The sequence below is a fragment of the Schistosoma haematobium genome, chromosome 2 (assembly GCF_000699445.3).
Source record: "Schistosoma haematobium chromosome 2, whole genome shotgun sequence".
NCBI classification, from domain to species: Eukaryota; Metazoa; Platyhelminthes; class Trematoda; order Strigeidida; family Schistosomatidae; genus Schistosoma; species Schistosoma haematobium.
Window position 1 is genome coordinate 10,870,841 of NC_067197.1, and position 20,557 is coordinate 10,891,397.

Genomic DNA, 20,557 nt, shown 5'->3' on the forward strand with positions numbered 1-20,557 from the left:
GAGAAATTACCTGAATGGTATCAAAACCAGTAGTTGCCGACAAAAACTTCCAGGTGTATTGTGGTGCATATCGGTCATCAAGTTACAGATACATACACGATGAATAACACTGAGCCACATGTTGTTGAGACACAATGACTTAGGAGTCATCGCTAGCCAAGCAGCTAGCCCATGCTTAAAAAAGACATTGAACTATTGGAAAAGGTTTAGAGAACGGAAACTAAGCTGATTCCCGGAATAGCGAAGCTCCCGTATGATGCTTGACTGGCCAAGCTAAACCTATTCCCGTTGTTTTATCGTAGAATTAGAGGCGACTTGATTACAGTTTTCAAATTGCTTAGTGCCAAATTTGCACCTGATATGCCCTCATTTTGCTTATCTTATAAAACAGAGAGTTTACGAGGACACTCCAAAAAAGTTCACAAGCCGAGAACAAATTACTTGCCAGCTGACTTTCAACTTTCCCATCGAATCATCGAATGGAATTCATTACCTCAGTACGTGGTTGAGGCTCCATTCGTCGACTCTTTCAACAGAAAGCTGGATCAAATGAGAGATAATAATTACCAGAACCAACACAGGCCATCAAACCTCCTGTTTTTTCCAAACCGAAACTGAAACTGCCAGGACGTTTTTATTGCACATTGAGCGCTGAGTACTGGCACTGTTCTAAATCTTGGCGTTAACTTTCTACAAATTACTGCGCGATGAACGTTGATGAACCGAAATCAATGGTAATGTTAATTAATCTCATTTCACGAATTACCGAATTATTGTTTGCTTCTATGAGATGTCAATGCAGATTTTCTCCGCTTAAGTCATGAAATAGTACCACTTGTCATATCGTAGGACGCGAGGTGACCTTATACTGGCATTTCGTATCTTTAATTATGATTTGGGTGTTTACACGTCTTGTCTTTTTGCTCCCTTCAGCACTAATAATCTTCGAGGTCATAGCAAGAAGTTTTATAAGCCGCGATCTAATAAACTTTTTCTCATCGAGTAGTCAATGATTGGAACGCCTTACCCGAATAAGGGGTATCAGCCCCATCAGTGAATACTTTCAAGGAGAAACTGGACCTTCACTGGAAGGCATTTCGTCAGGATTAACACAGGTTCACCAACCTACTATCCTTATTACTGAAGACTGAAGGCTGAGCAAACTAATATTAGTTTGCTCATCGAATTATAAGAGCGCTGTTATATTGATATGGTAAATTACGTCAATGTTAAAAGTTGACTGCGTTATATTGAATATTTAAATTAGGCTGTGGGTTTGATAGGTGAATGTAAATTCTCGGTTTCATGAATGCATTTGTCGTCATGAATACGCAGACAAGGTGTTATAGTTAGGAGTGTTTGGGTTATATTACGAACTAGGAACACCAGAAATAATGGAATTTAGAGCAAATAGAAGCAGGTGGACACAAACGAACGTATGGTATTCAGAATTTTAAACCAGGCAGTTCTCAAGTACAAAGGAATCACTAATTCATACAAACACTACACAAGAACGAATTGCTTTTATGCCGTACTCAAGTTTGTGTAATGCGACTACTGCTTCTGGTGTCAGGGAATAATTAAACCTCCACACTTTGATAATATAGGAGGCAACATAACTGATATCATTTACTTATTAGAATAATAACGCTAATTAAAAATGTGTACTTGAGGCACTTTAATAGGCTCTCTTTTTCGGTCACACAACTGGAATTTATCTCGTAGTGTTTGTTGGTATTAAAATAATCATTTAACCGAAGGTAAGCTGCGATTGATGTTCATATCGCCTAAAACAGCAGTCGTTGTGTTGAACTTCTTCAAAAACCTTGCATCGATCAACAAAGGCTACGTCTATGGATATTCTTTGAGCCGTCGGTACACACTAACTTACTAGTGAAATCAATAAGTTCGTAGGACATAAGCAACCTATTTTTAATCTGTACTTCTTCACAGAGGGGACTGGGTTTTTGTCCAGATATTTTAACAACTCGTTGTGGACAGTGTCTTTTAGAATTCTGACAAGTACGTTAGTCAATTGTACAGGTAAATTGTTTTCAGAATTGTGCATCAACTATAGTATTGTGGCCCTTTTCCAGTAGCTTTATATTCTACAGATAGATTGAAACATATTTTATGGATTTGCGATGAAGAGTGCAAGTTTCTTTAATGTCCTTTGGTATTTCTTAATAGGTCAAAGATACTGAGCTCTACAACGATCACAATAATTAGATCACGGATGATATGATTTGTCTGTTTTTGCCAGAAAAGCGTCCAAGAGTACATGTTTAATATAATCGTCTTCCACTAGTGATTTTATTGTACCGTTCTACAATGCCGATTTTCTACCAAACCTCTTTATACTTCAATTCTAGTTCAAAACCCAAGTGTTTAAACATTCTGTAGAATCCCCAACAAGCTTTTATCCATACTCTCCTTTGGAGTAACGTAGGGCTATGAGATTAGCATTTCTGGCTTCTCAATTAGGGTAATTTGGCTCATTAACTCTTATTAGCCTGAGTTCTCTCCTTATTCTTCTTCTTTTACGGAGAAAGTTGTGACTCTTTTTGTTTAACCGTGAAGAAGAGCTTCTTGATTAGTGTGTCGTCACCAAGGTAATCTTTCATTAAAAATTATTCTTACATCACAATTATACTCTAATATAGTCTGGTAAGTTTAAGGTTATTGTTATATTTTAAACACTGAATTGTGTTGTGAGCCATGTAATCGTGTTAAGCTCTAGATTAGTCTGTTATAGTTGTGTGGGCTTAAATATTTTATCTCTTGATGGCCCGAACGAAGCGTTATTTCGTTCATCAATAACCACGAATTTTCTCCTCACTTAACACTTAGTGCGACAAAAGTACCTATTAAAATGCTTCAAAAGTGATTTAAGAGACCAAACACTCAATGTGAGAAATCGTGTAGGCTTTCTTCCTCTGCTTCTGTTATTTTTTGAAGTAACTCTAAGAAAAGTAAAGGTTTGATTTTAATTGACTTATGAATCCAGAATTGAACATAATATATATTGAAATGCAAAATTTAACTATGGACAGAAAGTTTTTATGCACTCTAATACTCACACCTCAAATGTTTATCCCAGTCGCCATTTTTGTTTATTCTATTATTTTTCACCTCGTTTTTTCATTAAAACGTTTCATAAGGTGAACCAATCCATCAACATGTGGAAATGTTTGTAGCTGTATTCTCCATTTTATCACATATAAGTCCTCATCTTGCTTGTCCGAATATATCTAGTACATCTCGAAATTTTTTCCAATGCTTCCACAGTTCACCTCTTCATTATACCAGTTTCTCAAAAAAAGAATCACGTGAATATATATTGGATGATTAAGGCTTGTATTGGGTGGAGTTTTCTTACTGGTTTACTTCCTTGGACCAAATTATTTGCACACCATTATACTCAAGTTTCTCTAAGTATAAAAGTCAGCTAGAAAACAATTACAATGACGTTTTGGCAGAAGCGCTCCACTTTCGAGTAGTAGGTTACTGGTCTGAATTCAACCCCACCAACCTTAGTTTGAGCAGCCCTGTAGTATTACTAGTCAGCACGAAAGTGTGTGGTTCAAACGTGAGCACATAGATATGTATTTGATAAGTGAGTAGAATCAAAGTCTGTCCTATAATATAAAATACATTAGGCTTTATGCATAAATGTTTTCATCACAGTTGCCTGAATTTCGATAATGGGCTTATAAACGCTTGCTATGAATAAACAGAGACAGCTGACCAAGGCCGGATGTCGTACATTTTTTATATTAATGAATATCGCCAACAAATGACAATCTCCCATTATTAACATATTTTGAAATAATTATTACAATTCCTCACTTTTTGTAGAACGCTCAAAGAGCCTTACTGATTTAGATGCAAAATCACACATAAAATCTTAAAGACTTATTAGTCTTTGAATAGCGCGTGCATTTTTTAGTTTAACAAACTAATCTAAAGCTATTTATCTTCTTAGATGTTATGCTAAGATTTTAACTGAGTCACGTCAACAAATTTTCGAAATCTGGCAGCGCGTTCGAAGTGATGCACTACTGAAAGGTTTGATTAAATGTTTTTACGGCCAAAACAGATAATAATTGGTGTTTTGTGATAATTACCGCAATGCTCACAACGAAAGCTTAGTAGAATTTCTTAAAAAAGTCACGCGGTGGTTAGGTTGGTCGTGTTATGCATCTCACAATCAATGTGATTAAAACGTTCCGGAATACACATCACCAGTGTATTTCGTATGTACTATCGCGATCTTAACAATACGTGCTTTGGCCAAATATACGTCAGCTGTTAACGATATACTGGTCTCCCTTAAAAGCATTCACTTGAAATGTGCCGTCAGATAAAATTCTGGTAGAAACTACAGGATAAATTCAGTAGACAAGTATCAAAAGAGAACAATTGTGTTGTTTTATAAGCTTTGATACTCATTTACTTACCTCTAATCTGAATAAATTTGGTAAATCCGAATTTATAAGGCTGCACACGTTAAATGGGTATTCTCAAAATGTCTTGATAAATCGTGATATGCAAAAGTTTGTGGTTTTAAGACACTTTGAATCACATGAGCCCTTATATGATTTTAAGGATTCCTCATTTTGGTTGCATTTAAGAGTTAACTCCCTTAAGAGTGACTAAAGAGTTTACTACTTAGGTTAAACTTAACTGTATGTATACTTCCTGTCATTTTGTGGGCAGTTTGCAACTAAACGTGATCATTATCAGCAACCCACCAATGTATATCGTGTACGCCGTAACATTGTGATATTAACCGTTTAAAATCACAGCGTTAAGTAAATAATATTTTATGCTGACATACTTTGTTCGGAAAAGGCTACGGTTTCTTACTAGTCAAACAAACTTACTGATGGACCCTATATTGACCGTATTTGGTCATACACTATAAATTTGATGGTCGTCTCACTGAATTCAAGTATTCCATGTTTAGTTGGCTTTCAGTAGGTTAAAAGTGAACTGTTTACTTTCTAGTTATACATAAAAATGACTCACTTTCCAGATATCTGATGCTTACTTTTTACCTTGTGTCTCTGGAATTTGTTGATTTGTAAATGCTGCCAGTTACAAGAAACGGAAGAAATTAGCTTATAGCTCTTGAGATACTGTTATGATAAAGTAACATAACTCAGTGTGTAATTGTGATTAATTGTGTTTTGTTGAGTTTTTTTGTGTATGTTTATGTAGAGTATGTACATTTCCTCCGTGTGTTTTAGTACTGTAGATATTTAAACACAGGAATTTTACTGTTTTTTATTTATTATTTACAAATTGAATTCATTGAAATGTTCACAATGGGGTGTTGTGTAAATTAAATAAACTAACAGGTAATTACTGAGTTACAGGATTCCTTTTCTGATTTTCTATCTTTTCATTTGATTCAACATCTGTCAGTTTTGTCGTTTTTTGAACTATTTTTCAATGTTAAATAAAAAAGGCCACACATATTACAGCCTAGTTAGCTAAATTATGCTAAATCTCCATAGTTTTTATGATGTAGATAATAATGATATTTAAAAAAAAATTAATATCACAGTCTGTTTTTGTAAGTGGGTCATAACATCTGCTCAGCGGAACCTATGGTCGTAACCCCGTATGAGTACATGCATAAATAGGCACGATCTATGCTAGACAATTAATATTCATACCTTAAGATTTTTTAAATTGCCTTTTTTAAGCTAGATGACTTATTCACAAGGCTTTTATTGTCTTTCTAGACAACATCATCAGTACAAACTTCAAGAGTTACTAATGGCTGATAAAATCATTACGATAATTTGAGTGGTGATTTTCGCATAGAACTGATTCTCGAACCACAATGAAATGGACTTTATTTGATAGATCTACTAGAAAACTGGCTTGATATTTTATTAATAAGCAATTAAAGCTGACATTTACATACTTACACGGTTATTAAAGTCAACATGACTCTTGTCAGGTGTTATTTTATCAAATACTAACCATCACCTTCACTTTTGTCTTTCTCCTTGTATATCTTTTGGTAGAAAGAGACGTAATTACATTAAAACCCATGAACGCAAGCAAAAGTATAAAAGTTCTATAGTGCCTTACCTAGCAAATATACTCTGTGACGAACAGGTTGTTAGAGTTAACCTAGTCAATAACCTGCATTCTTTACATGTCTTTAACTTGGAAAGTTGTACAGTTTTTCAGATTTTTTCAAACCTTTTTTCCTTTCTCTTTGTTTTTGTTTTTCCGTAAAAGAAACTTGTTGAAATACTTTGTGCTGAGAATTCTATATTGTACCAAAATATAATATTAAATAAAGCCAATAATAATAATAAATAAATTACCAGGCGACCAAAAGTTGTTTCTTGAATTAGTTTATAAGTGGACTGAAATTATTTTTTCTCTCTCTCACCTCATGTAAACCAAAAGTTCTTTAATAATGTAATGAAGGATAGCAAAGTAACCGATATTTTTTCACTTCTGTGCGTCGCGTTAGTAACGATAAATATTTCATAAATAATTGTTTGGCACATACTAATCATCAAAACCAGTAATTAAAGATTACATCACTCAGTGTTGGTTACTTGAATATAGACTGTTTAAACTTAATTCTGCTGTGTTACGTGGCTTGGTGGATTAACCTTAGTTAATGTACTTGAAATTTGGTAAGCTTGAAGTCCCTCCTTAAATATATACGTCAATTAATTTGGTTGAGAGTAGTAACAATAAATGCAAATTGCCTCTATGCATTAATATCATTTTTAATGATTCCGAACTGATGAAACATTTTATTTTTTGTACATAGACTGTTAAAAAAAGATTGGATTGAAATTTCATTACTGAATCTCACATGATTTTATAAAATTTAATTCATAGTGTATACGTTTTAAAATTTCATCCAGGAATACGAATATTTCATCTTTGATATTGCATATATTTGTAGCTCAGTTGTTACAGACTTTAATTAACTCTTTAGTCTAAGAGTTCGTGTTTGTTATACTTCATTCAACGAAATAATATGTAATTAACAACTGAAGATAACTAATCAGATCGGGTTTTTGTTAGAAAATGAGAATCATTTTAAAAAAAAACATGTAGACATGTATTGATATTAAAAGATAGGATATTTCCTGCCAAAATGGACTAATAGTTTCCTGATACGCAAGTTGATATCTGGTTGTCAGTTTGGAATTAAAATGCCAAGATTTCTTCATTGTAACGACTACTAAGTCTGCAATAAACAAAATAGTTAAAGTACTTAACTCATTCACCAGGCACTTGGGTTTGACCCAATTCTAAATGTGAGATTAATGATATTACGCAATTGCTTAAACTGAAGTTTGTGGAACTGTATTTGAACTCGAATTTAGTGGATGAGAGTCGAATGCCTTAATCACTTAGCCACTACTCCTTTATAGAACGGAACGAAGTACATACATATAGCATAAAATTAGCTCTATTTGAACCCAATATACAATAATAGTGTGATACACTATCTCATGGCATTTGGCATATCAACCAACCTGAAATCCACGAGAACACCATGCATACGACAGGCTAGGTAACTCAAACTTCAAAGCCAAGTTTCTATTGCAACTTTTTTTTCACGGAACATGAAAGATCATGTTTATTTCGTAAAAGGATCAAAAAGAGCCTATGTCAAGTTCACTTGCTCATCTAAAGTCCTATGGTTTTCTGTTTATATTCACTTATTACTGACTTAATGTAAACATAGTCTTTATTTACAATTTTCATAATGGTTTTGGCTGTTATACGTCTATGGTTGTAATCCAGTGTATCAAAGAATTCTCGTTGATTTAGTAACTATTAACAAGACATTTTTGTCAAATTAATGGTTTATACAGACGTATATACAATAACTATGAAATTCGGTAGCTGCCATCATAAAATTTTAATAAGCTAGTGTAATCCAGTTAGTTAATTTGTTAAACTTCATGTTACTCATGATATCGTGCCGTCTATCTCACAATCATACATATGTTAGTCCCGTTATGCAAAACTTAATTACTCCCATAATTACTCCGTTCGGTTAAAATGTCACTTTAATTCAAAGCTTAGCCATGAATTTAAACAGGTCAGATACTGAAAGAAATTACGTATATATACAGTTATTAACTATGGAAATCTGTAGTAATATTGAAATCTTACTTTGAATAAGTATGCACGTTGATGGTTTAGATAAAAGAGAAAACAAAACTAGCAAATTAATTTCTTAGTTCCTTATTTTTGTTGGTTTTTCTTAAATTCATAATCATAATGTGACGTCACAATAATTATTGTCATAGTTATTACACAGCAGTAATAACTATATGTATATAATATATTAAGCAAAATTCTTTGGATATATACACATCGTGCTACAAAAATGTATGTACGTCCATAGAAAACAATTCTTTATTCTTAAGAAAGAATATAACATTTTTTGATGTTTAACTATTTTGTAAAATAGAGAGAAGTTATAATTTTTGACCTCTATTATATATATATATATATATATATATATATATATATATATATATATATATATATAAGCATGTGACTTTAGAAATAGATTTATGTTTTGTTAAATAAGGCTGTTTACCAGTGTTGATTAAAGTTATATTTTTAGAAGGGGTTTTGTGGAGATTTTTAGTAATTTCAATAGTTGAAATCATGAGTCAATTGAAGCTAGACCACTATGGAAAACCTGGAAGCACTGGACGGCCGTTTCATCCTAGTATGGGACTCCTCAGCAGTGCGCACCCATGATCTGTAAATCAGACGTAATGAATTGTTATTACTAATTTTAGCTCAAGTTTACCTTATCTAGCATAAGGAATGCCTAACCATGAACTAAAAGCCTCTGTATATAAGCTTACAATTTAGAGGCGATGCATCTAGTGAAATGCTAAGACTGAAGTTACGCAGATCAATCCAAATAACTTTTAATGCAAGTAAACTACAATTATTGTTTTCCATACGTCCAATGATCACTTCAAGGTTGAACGATTAATCACCTAGACCAGCCACTTTTTTCTATATATATCAATTCAACTGCTCCTGTGGAGTAAGTTGTATTGGCAGATGCTCTAGGAATTTGTATATTGGGGCTCATCAGCCGCTCCTTTTACCCTGGCCAACTTCGGGCCCAACTAGTTAATAAATAATTTTATAATATGGTGGCGTAATTTGATTAATGTTCATTTTTATATCCTAAACTTATCTTATCCATACATCTTACCACTGGCATTATTATTATTATTATTATTATTACACTTGCTAACCTTCTTGAGAAATTCATTCGGCACCCAACCCTATCTGCTAATTTCTGCCTAACTCATATTATTCTACATATCACATAATTTTCGATTTGTAAATAGATTATTCACTCTCACCCCATGTTGATCATATTTATTCTGATCATTTATTTCACAATTTCATTTCACCCATAAACTGATTCAAGTTAATACTTCATATTAGCCATCCCAACATTAACGATTTGATTTTATATGACAAACAGTCCTTGATTCACATATTACAATTTTAAGTGATGTAATCTGCCTTAAACCTGGCCAATTTTATGGATTATTAATTTGGATATATACTTGCAGAACCTGATAAGAAATTATTGAAAAAAATATTCTTCGTTCATATAATTGTGTTCCTGATAATTTTTGACTACTTGCTAAATTATCCAATACTTATTTTTATTCAGTACTTGAAATCCTTCGGCAATGTTGACTATATTGTGCACCACCATTACATTTACATTAACATAGACACTCGATACTTGAATATATTTGAATATCTTCCATGATTTTGCGACACTTCCGTTTTTCACTATAGACTACTACATATAAAAATTACCTACAAATACTGCTGTACAACTTCAGAAAGAGATGCTGTCGAAAAGAAAATTATTTTCGCTAATACATCTTCGTCCTTTTTGATGATCTACTTGTTCAATTTATAAAGCAAGAGATTTTTGATTCATATTATTCGCACTCACCCACAGTTGAATACATACACGCATTTAAAATCAACATTGTGAAATTACTTAAAAATGTAACTGATTACAAAGTGTACGGATAATGTTTCGTAAGAAAATACATTGATAACAATAGACAAAACAATTCAAATAAATAATCAGTGGTTAGTGACAGTGTCAGTTTTGTGAAGTATCCTGAGTTTATTCTTTTAAAAACAGAATATTAATCACTCATTTTTTTCTTTACAGAAATTAATTAAACCTTATCATTTAATTTACCATAGTTACTGACCCATTCATTATAAAGACTGTTTAATTCTGTTATTTGAGATAATGTAATGCAGCAGAAAATCTACAAGAGTAGGAAATATAAGATAGTTATATGACACAACGAAGAAGCTGGTAGGGAAATAAAGTAAACTCGAGAAACCGGTCAAGGATAATTAAGGTAAGCCAACCACTAAGTTTCAAGAACAGAGGAACAGATAAGTGGAACACTTGAATAGGCCAGTTGGACTGAATCCAAGGGACATCGAAGCAGCACACACAGACCTCCCCATAGATGTCACTTCACTAATGACTGAAAAAATCACAATGGTAATCAGACAAATCAAGAGTGGGAAAGCGAGAGGACCTGACAACATACCAGCTGAAGCACTGAAGTCAGGCATGGAAGTAACTACAAACATGCTCCACACTCCATTTAAAGAGATTTGGGGGGAAGAAAAAGTACAGACAGACTGGAAAGAAGGACAATTCATCAAGATACCAAAGAAAGAGATCTGAGCAAATGTGAGAACTACAGAGGCATCCCACTATTGTCAGTGCCAGGAACGGTTTTAGACAGTGTCACTGAACTGGATGAAAGATTCCGTAGACTATCAACCTCCAGATCAACAGACCGCATTACGTAAGGATTGATTGTGCACAGGCCAAATCGCCACATTATGGATCATCGTTGAACAATCAATTGAATGGAACTCGTCAATATACATCATCCTCCTTGACTGTGAGAAAGTACTTGACAGTGTGGGCCGAAACACCTTATGAAACCTTATTCGACATTATGAAGTGAGAAACGGAGAAGATTGTCAACATCATACGGAAGTCATACGACAGACTACACTGCAAAATGATGTGCAGAGGACAGTCGACATACTCATTCCAAGTAAGGATGGGAGTCAGACAAGACTGCTTACTCTCCCACTTTCTTCTAGTGCTCGACTGGATTATGAAAACCTCGACATATGGTTGGAAGCGCGGAATACAATGGATAGCTTGGATGCAACTAGATGATTTGAACTTTACAGAGGACCTGGTTCCTCTGTCCCATACACACCAACATATGCAAGTCAGGCCAACCAGTGAAACAGCAGCAACCTCTGCAGTAGTGGGCCCTAACACACAACGGAAAAAGCAACATCCTCAAATACAGCACGGAGAACACCAACCCAATCACACTTGATGGAGAAACGCTGGAAGATGTGGAATCTTTCACGTACCTGGTCAGCGGCATCATCAATGAACAAAGAGGATAAAATGCGGAAATAAACGCGAGGATTCACAAAGCAAGAGCTGCTTTCCTACAGTTGGAAAGCATATGGAACTCAAAACAACCTTCAACGAACGTCAGCCAGAATCTTCAATACGAGCGTTAAGACAGTCCTACAGTACGGAGCTGAAACGTGTAGAACAACCATAACCATCATTAAGAAGGTACAAGTATTCATAGTCAATTGTCTACGCAAGATACTCGGTGTCTGTTGGCTGGAAACCATCAGCAACAGACTACTGTTGGAGAGACCAAACCAGCTTCCAGTTAAAAAAAGAAATTAAGAAAAGACGTTGGGAGTGGAGAGGATATACATTACGGAAATCACCAAACCGCATCACGAGGCGAGCGCTTACTTAGAATCTTGAAAGGAAACGGAAAAGCGGAAGACCAACGAACACAATGTGTCCAGAATTGGAAGCGAATATCGACAGGAAGAATAGCAAATGGAAACAACTAAAAAGATTACCCAGGACAGAGTTGGATGTAGAGTGCTGGTGGGTGGCGTACCCTCCTCCACGAGGGATAACAGGCGTGAGTTGGTGTCTCATACGCGGGATTCGAGCCTAGGACCTTTGGTCTCTCTTGGACTCTGATGGTCGCGCAACATCGTGAATTGGTTGAAGCTAGACGTTAGTACCGTTAGATGCGGGCTAGTGGTTTAGAGTTTAAGCTTTTGTGAGAGACCAAAGGTCCTGGGTTAGATTCCTGCGTCCGAGGCTGCAGATGCGCACTGACATTGATCGTTCCATGATTTCAATAATATTTTAAATGTTTGTTTAGGACTTAACAATCACATTTATTCATTGACGATATACATGAATACTATACAAGCAATTCAGTATACCACCAAATAACTCATAAAACTGTAAGACAAGTTGTTATACATGTGACCACTAGTAGGAGGAATAGAGTGCACATCTCTAAGAACAAAAAAAATGTCATATGACTATAAGTTTATCATATTTATAATTACTAGCTAGTTAAAATTGAAGTCCCATACACTTTAAAATGATGTATAATTGATTTCATGTAATCTATGATTTTTATATACACCTATATGTTTATAACTTTCTACTTGCAACTGTTGATATTCAAATAACTGATGGTAGGCAAAGATTTTTAGATTAAGAGTAATCAACAAGAGTTCCTGTTTTTATTTTCAGTTACATGCAAAATGATGCAATAGAAATAGACTATAAAGTAAATGGGATTGATGCTTGTGTTTTTCACCACATCAGCCATAAACATAACTCCCCAATGATAATATTTTCTTAAGAGTCAGAAAAAAGAATTGAGGATAATAATATCGATTCATTTTATTTCATCAGGATCTTATTGGGTGATGCATACAACCTGTCATATTATAAAATCAAAATTATCATAAAGTTAACATACTGATAAGAAGTGAAGTGACGATTCGAATACATGTAATGAGATTGAAAATATTTAAAGGCAGTTTTAAATAGATATAATATGTAAGAGGAGATTCTAGATCATCAAACGTAATAGTAAGATCAAAAAAATTAGGTGGTACGTAATGAAATAGTTGAACAAAAATCAATAATAATTCAGAATAAAATGAGTCAGTCAGATCTGTTGATTCTTGTTACTCAGCATAATAGGTGTATATCAGTTCTTAGTCCAGATGTCCTGAGTAATATGTAAAGGATGTGATATAATATGATTACTAGTTTGAAGTTATTACTCTATAAAATTGTTCACGATATCAAAATCAATAACCGTGATCAACACTTTACCCTCTCTCGAAAAAGAGCACCTATCAAGTGTTAGCCTTTTACTTTTGCGAGGCTAGGTATGATAACCAAAAAATAATGTATCACTCGCTCAGTATAACACGCCCTTGGACTAACTGGTTCACGTTATCGAAGTCATAGGAGGCTATAACGATGATTCACATGAAGGATGTTCAAGAAGGTCATGAACCACTTGCTAAATCCCACTAACCAGTCTATTTCTCACCTCATCCAATGCAGCTCGGTGAATAAATGAAAGCAACAACTCATGAGAGCGATGTTTAAATAACCATGATCACCACCTAATGTGATGACTAATAAAGCCTCCAGCCTCTTACAACCGATTTGAAACAACTATAAGATCGGTGGTATAAAGGCCTCCCGAGTTCCATTTGTATCCGCTTTTTTAAGGAATCAAGGAGCGCCCATCTTACAGCAAAATCATATCTTCTTAAAAAAATACGGACATCTGTTTAAAAAATCAATATTTGCCTCCTTCTCTAAACTTAAGAAATCATATTGTTTACACACCTTAAGCATGTATTATCGTAAAATTTTGTAACCTGAGTCGTTTCATTTTTATACTAATTAATGTGGTATGTTTGTACATACTATTAAATATGATTGAAACGTATAATCTACATTTTGATTTCATGAAAATCGATCCTATACCAATTTTCAATGTTCATAATATACAGATTTATTTCTGAAAATCGGAACTCATAAAATTTTTCAACCATTTCGTGTATAGTGTTGTAATAAAATGTTATTCAATTGTTATCAATAAGGGTTAGTTTCTTTTTAATGATACTACACTTTCATAACGTTTTTTTAGTTTTTAAAATCGGATTTCTTAATAACTGTTTACTTTTTGATTCATGTGATTGATCATTGTTGTTTTGTATTTAATAAAGAACAACTATGCTACTAGGTTTCGCATATTTTTGTTTCATTCTTATTTATTCTTAATGAGTAAAACTACATTCTCCTACACTGTTAAGCTCAACCCACGTCGATTTCACTGAGTACTAATCATCTTTTGGATTAACCAACTTTAGCTTAACTTCGATTTATTTTCACTGAGACCGAAATTTCAGCAGTCTATAGTTTAGCGGTAATAATATACAATATATGTAACAATATAATTTTGTCAAGTGACTTACATTACTTCTTTAAAACTTTTTGTCAAATATCAATTTCCACTCGATTGTTTAACAAGCTCTCATAAGTACTCCTATAACTTAGAGGATACGATAAATAAATTTGTATTTTGTCATTTAAATTCATCAACTATGTCTCATGATCGTTTGTTGCACATAGAAAACTAGTACAAAGTGTGAGCCTTCCCTCACAAGCATCAGGATATTAGTACAATGGATTAAATGGTTTAGACTAGTCAGTATAGTTTGGCTTTATATTATCTCAACTCTTTGATATAAATTACATATAATTTCTTTTACCTTACAGTTTATAAAAAACAGGCGAGTTATATGGATAAAACGATTGAATATAGTAATATTCTGTTATAAGCAGTTACCAAATGTTAAGCAAATGAGACGTAAATATTTTTCTCTACAAACATGTAACTATGAAATGTTACTCTTTAACTGATAATAAAAATAATGTCCTAACCGATCATACGTCTTCAATGGATTATTGTTTTTTAAATTAGAAAAATATTTGATTACTAGATTAATAAATTCACCTATCGAAACCGGTCACAATTGTTTATCGGTTAAAACTTAAACGACTTGATTATAGTGAGACAAAGTAGTAGCGTAATGAATAAGAACACGAGTGGGGACAACTGAATGTATTCGAGCACAAATTTACAGAACATCTCACTAAAATCTGAGAACCATATTGAAAATAGTTAATTTGCAAAATATCAATCGATTGTCTCAAACTTGACTGTTCCTTCGCCAGATATTAGTCCGTTGTCTCAGATTTCATTGTTCATACATTTCCATACCAACTGCTTTCTGTTCCTGTTCTTTCCTTCTCGATCTTCTACCGAAATATATTCCGTCCTTGACCAGCGTTATATACTACTTATGTGGAAATAAGTAGCTCACATCACAGTAGTATTAGTTAAAGGTTAAATTAAAAGTTGGTAAATCATTATGGATTTCAATGCTATAGTAGAATGATGGTTAAAACTTAATCTTAATTATTTCCAATTAGACCAAACTAAAGTCCTAGATTATGCTTCATTAAAAAATTCATTTAGCTTCTATAAAGATGAGCAGAGTAAATCACTAAAAATCTCATGAAATTCCTAATTAACAAGATTTATTATCATTTTTATCGATAAGGATCTATATTTTCATTACTTTTACATTTTATTTGTCTATTTTTATTGTCTGTGTTCACGCTTCGTTTAATGATAACAATAATGATAATGATGGTAATTCAGAAGACAGTTATCGCTAAACTATATTCGAACATAAACATCTTTCATCATCATGATAAAAATAAAAAAAAAAATAATAATGAGAAAAATGATGTCAGTAACACGATATTATATATCAGTAACTATGAATGTAATAAAAATGTATAGGAATAATTCATTACTGCATTTCTTTTTGTTTCCGAGCTTATTAATATTTGAAATATCCTTAGTAATTTTACAAACAAAAGACAACATCAAAGAAACTGGTATTAAAAAGGAAGGAAGACTATGTCAGAAAAAGACAAAACTGTCATTCACTCTCAATCTAGGATATTATATGGATGGGTAGAACATATTAGGGAACAGTTCAAATGACCTCTAGCAACTCTCCAGTTACGCTTTTTTCTAACCGACTTGAATAGTTGATTGACACAAATTTACCAACTTCTAACGATGTCGAAAAGGTTATGGGTAATATGAAACGTGAAAGAACACTAGGCTCTGGTCACTTAGATCTAAGCAAAGGTGGGAAATCGATCTATATGATATTCAAACTTCATCGATCGAGGTATTTAGGACATGTATTACATATATCTAACCACCACGTATTTCGACGAACGACTAAACGAAATCGTCGCAACAGTCCATGAAGTTATTGACTGTTGGTCTGAGGCACATAAGTTGATTCAGAGTATCTGGTTAGGGTCCGCGTGATAACCGAGATCAGTGGTTGGAGAATTCGGACGAAATGACTCAGGATCATTTGTTAACATGTGAGTCTATCATGAATACGTTACATAACTAAGTTTTATAAACCAATTGGTTTATTTAAAATAAATGACTTGATGTGTAACAAATCATATTTATTGGTTATACAAAATATATATGATGCAATGGGGCATCAAGAATACTCCACAGAAACTATTATGTTTATTTGGAAGTACCTTCACCTGGTGGTATAATAGGAATGAGAAAAATTAAAGTTCTAGAATATCAAAAATTGTACTAATGTGTGAATTGATCGACTATTTATAAGTAGGCTTTTACATTCTCTTGTTGACCGTTTATTGTAACAATCATCTGCTCATTGATTTACACGTAGTGACCTTAAAAATAGCACAAATATTAATTGTTAAATAGGTAAGTAAATAAACTTTGTTGTTCACCTAGATTTGTTGTATAAAGTCTGTATCGGATTTGTTAGACTGACTAGTCAAATTGATTTTTGAGTAGAGGAACATATTATGTAGACAGCAGTTAAAAATAAAAGAAACAATAAAAATGTGCAAAAAGTATTTTCAGAAGTGAAATATCGTTGTAATATTTAAGTTTGACTGTTGTTCAAAAATTAAGGAAGGAAATACTCATCTGAATGGAGGTGACAACAATCAGTAATTGTAACTCATTAGAGAAGTAAGGGTTTATATTCTTTGTCAACGTTGGACATACTAACTTGATGTTTAAACTGATGTAGATATAATAGGTGTTGAATAGGGGATTCAACGGTGAGAAACGTAATATTAAGACCATTGTTATGAAGGTTCGTTAATGAGTGTCAAGCAATTGGACAATCGTTGGTAAAATTGACTCTCTATACTGTTTTCTTTTAATGACTTAATATGGATAAAATAAACAACATGTATTTTTGCATATTACTATCGTTATCAATAATAAGTCAGTCAAACTTCCTTACTTGTTTTCCAGTCTGAAACCAACCTAAACAAGATCAAAAACCATATCTATAAAATTTCTGTTGTATATCATCATAGATACTTTCTTTTCATATTCTCCTTAAATTTTGAATACTTATTCATTACTCTTCAATCATTATTTCTCATTTTTTAGACGTGTAATGATATGATTAGCTTAGAAGAAAAAGTTAAACTTACTTCCGAAGAAAATATCGGTTTAAAATCTTACATTGAACGTATGAATAGTGAATGCATGGAACTCAATGCTACTTTGTTTGAAGAAGCAAACAGAATGGTAAGTGAAAAGAAACTGGATATATATTGTAATTTTTTTTCGATGGTCATCTGGTTGAAATAGAAAAAAGGTTATTATTAATCACTCAGTTAATGAGCATCGCTTAACGAATAACTTTTGTCAGAATGGGTTTGTGGAGATTTTTAGAAATTTTACAGATTGAAATCATGAGTCAATTGAAGCTAGACCACTATGGTAAACCCGAAAGCACTGGATGGCCGTTTCGTCCTAGTATGGGACTCCTCAGGAGTGCGCATCCCAAAGCCCCTTCTGATAATAATCATCTACTCACTAGTGACTGAATTCAAGAGATACTCATGGAGTCCTAGTGAAAAGCCGTTACCAGTGGAGTTGAACCAGGTCTGTTGTGAGATATCAGCTCACTGAAGACAATGGTATACGGTGGCGCAACTTTGTGGATTGGTTGAAGTTAGACATTAACAACATTGAATGCCGGCTCAGTGGTCTAGTTGGTTAAGCGCTTGGCGCTAGACTGATAGGTCCTGGGTTCGAGCCTCGCGGGGTGCGGGGTCCTGAATGCGCACTGCTGAGGAGTCCCATACTAGGATGAAACGGCCGTCCAGTGCTTCCAGGTTTTCCATGGTGGTCTAGCTTCAATTGACTTATGATTTTAATCTATGGAATAACTTCTGTTTTAAAGGAAGTTTTCTCATAACTTAAATATAATTGGTCATAGGTGAGAGTGAATATTTACTTTACTTAAGAAAAGAGAAGTCAATTAAATTGTAAACTTGAACTGAAAGATATAAAATTGATTCATAATTTTATAAAGAGGTTTTAAACAGGACTCTCTGACAATATCTTAAATCAATTATTTGATAAATATTCCTTTGAAGTATACAGACAAATTCATTTATTCGTCATAAAGACCATCGATAATCCAAATGTAGTGAAAATAACAAAAATCATATTTGATGATACAGACTATTGATTTTCGATTGCGGATAGCTGCTATAGAATCAAATAGTTATTAACTACAGTGTACAATTTCGACTCAATAATGAAGTATTCCAGTCAAATAGGGGTCCTAGTATGTTGCAATATTAAATTTCCTATTGTTAACTTCTTATTGATTGTCAATTCCAACGACACATTTTAGTCTCGTTTACATAGTTTACTAAGATGATTCATTTATTCTATGATTTACACAACGAAATTCATTCCATTTACACTCACACACACAAACATATTACCATATTCGACAAACCCCATAAATTGCTATGTTTATTATTATTATTACTTTGCATAAAAAATCTAGATCATATATAAGCGAACAATATTGTTTCCGATTAAATCCTCATCAGGCTTTATTCTAATATACAGTATATTAGAGTAAAGACTGGTGAGCATCTAATCGAAAACAAAATTGTTCGCTTATATATGTTGTTCTAAATCATAGTATGAAAAATCAACCAAAATGGTCTATGAATCAATATCAATGATAACAACCCAGTTGGTGGTGTCAAATGCATATACATTGACACGTATCATATTCGTCATGTGAACAGTGGAGATAAGTGGATAAAATGAATACCAACTTTGATCTTCAGCTTAGATTTCAACTTAAACGATAACGATTAGAACGTTAATAATGCTAAGAAACTAAGTATGTAAATATAAACAAAATGACTGAGAATAGTGAAGTCCAACTGATTTATGAACTAAATGGTAAAGTTGATGACTAAGTATTCATTCACAGTTAAATTAAGAAATTTGCTTTAAAAGCTGTATAAATACGAAGACTTTTTTACCCACATATTGTGCTTCGTGTAAAAAGCAAGTTCAAGTTTCGTTGGAACAACATACGGAATATAAGAGTTGGTCTTAAGTGATTCAGATTTGCCAATCTCACTCCTATAATCTACTATGTGTGACAAAATAGAGTTATGATTTCTTCGATCCTTCATGAATCATAAAACAGAGTGCTCAGTAACATTTAGAATATATTCCTTATTGATGTTATGTTTTTCCGCTTAAGCCAATCAGTTTACTGACGTGATTACTGTATTTGGCATCCAGTCGATTGCCTATGCCAATTCCCACATACCCACACCTCCAACGAGAAAGTAGGAAAGGCAGTTGAGTTGTCACAAGTACCTTTTCTACATTGAATGATAACTCACATGATAATATGTGCAAAATATAAAACTACAAGGCATCGTAAATAATAAATCTCACTATGTATATAACTAGGAAATGTTTGACATAAAGCTGGACAACACAATTATGCTTAATAGACTGGAAATTAAAAACAGGAACAGATATTGAATCAGTTATTGAATCAAAAGAAACACTACAATATAAACCTGACCATATAAAAGTGCCGTAAATCAAGTGTTCTGCTTAAAACTAATTGAACATACGTGAACTGATTCGTCGGAGAACAACTTACCAAATGTTTTATTTTCTTTTTTTTGTCCTTTCATAACATTTAATACCGATGATTAGTTTGTAAGATAGTAAAGAAATTACAAGTCATAAACATATGACAAAATTAAATAACTTGTTTTCGGCCTGAGAAGTTATGGTAGATTGACTGATAAACAATAATTAAATGAAATAATCCAACTGCTACAAATGATGATAATAAGTAGTAATTATGAGTTCAATTACACTGAATAACAGGTAGTTATTACCATTATTCTGACTTATTTTTTGAATATATCTAATATGGTATTTAACAGACCAATACACCACATTTTTTAGTGGGCAAGACATGAGCAGTAGTATATGACACCTAAGAACACCTGTGATCGTTGCTTGTTGACACTTCAGAACTCAGTCGTGATGGATCAGGAAAGTAATAGCGGAAATATTTGCTTTTAATTCGAATGGTTCTACTGATTTGCCGTTTT

The 20,557-nt window shown here is 33.3% G+C and overlaps 1 protein-coding gene across 2 annotated transcripts in view; it reads left to right on the plus strand.

Annotated features, from left to right (window-relative positions):
• The first annotated feature begins 583 nt into the window (after positions 1-583).
• MS3_00006184 (uncharacterized protein) overlaps positions 584-20,557 on the plus strand; it is a 52,267-nt gene continuing 32,293 nt past the window's right edge. Inside the window, exons 1-2 of one of the 2 annotated variants that reach the window (XM_051214304.1) lie at positions 584-734; positions 17,541-17,681. In XM_051214304.1, the coding sequence (XP_051067461.1) occupies positions 708-734; positions 17,541-17,681 (168 nt within the window). In that variant the 5' untranslated portion in view covers positions 584-707. Of the gene's footprint in view, positions 735-15,795; positions 17,109-17,540; positions 17,682-20,557 lie in introns of those variants that run through there. The other variant, XM_051214305.1, reaches the window with a different exon arrangement.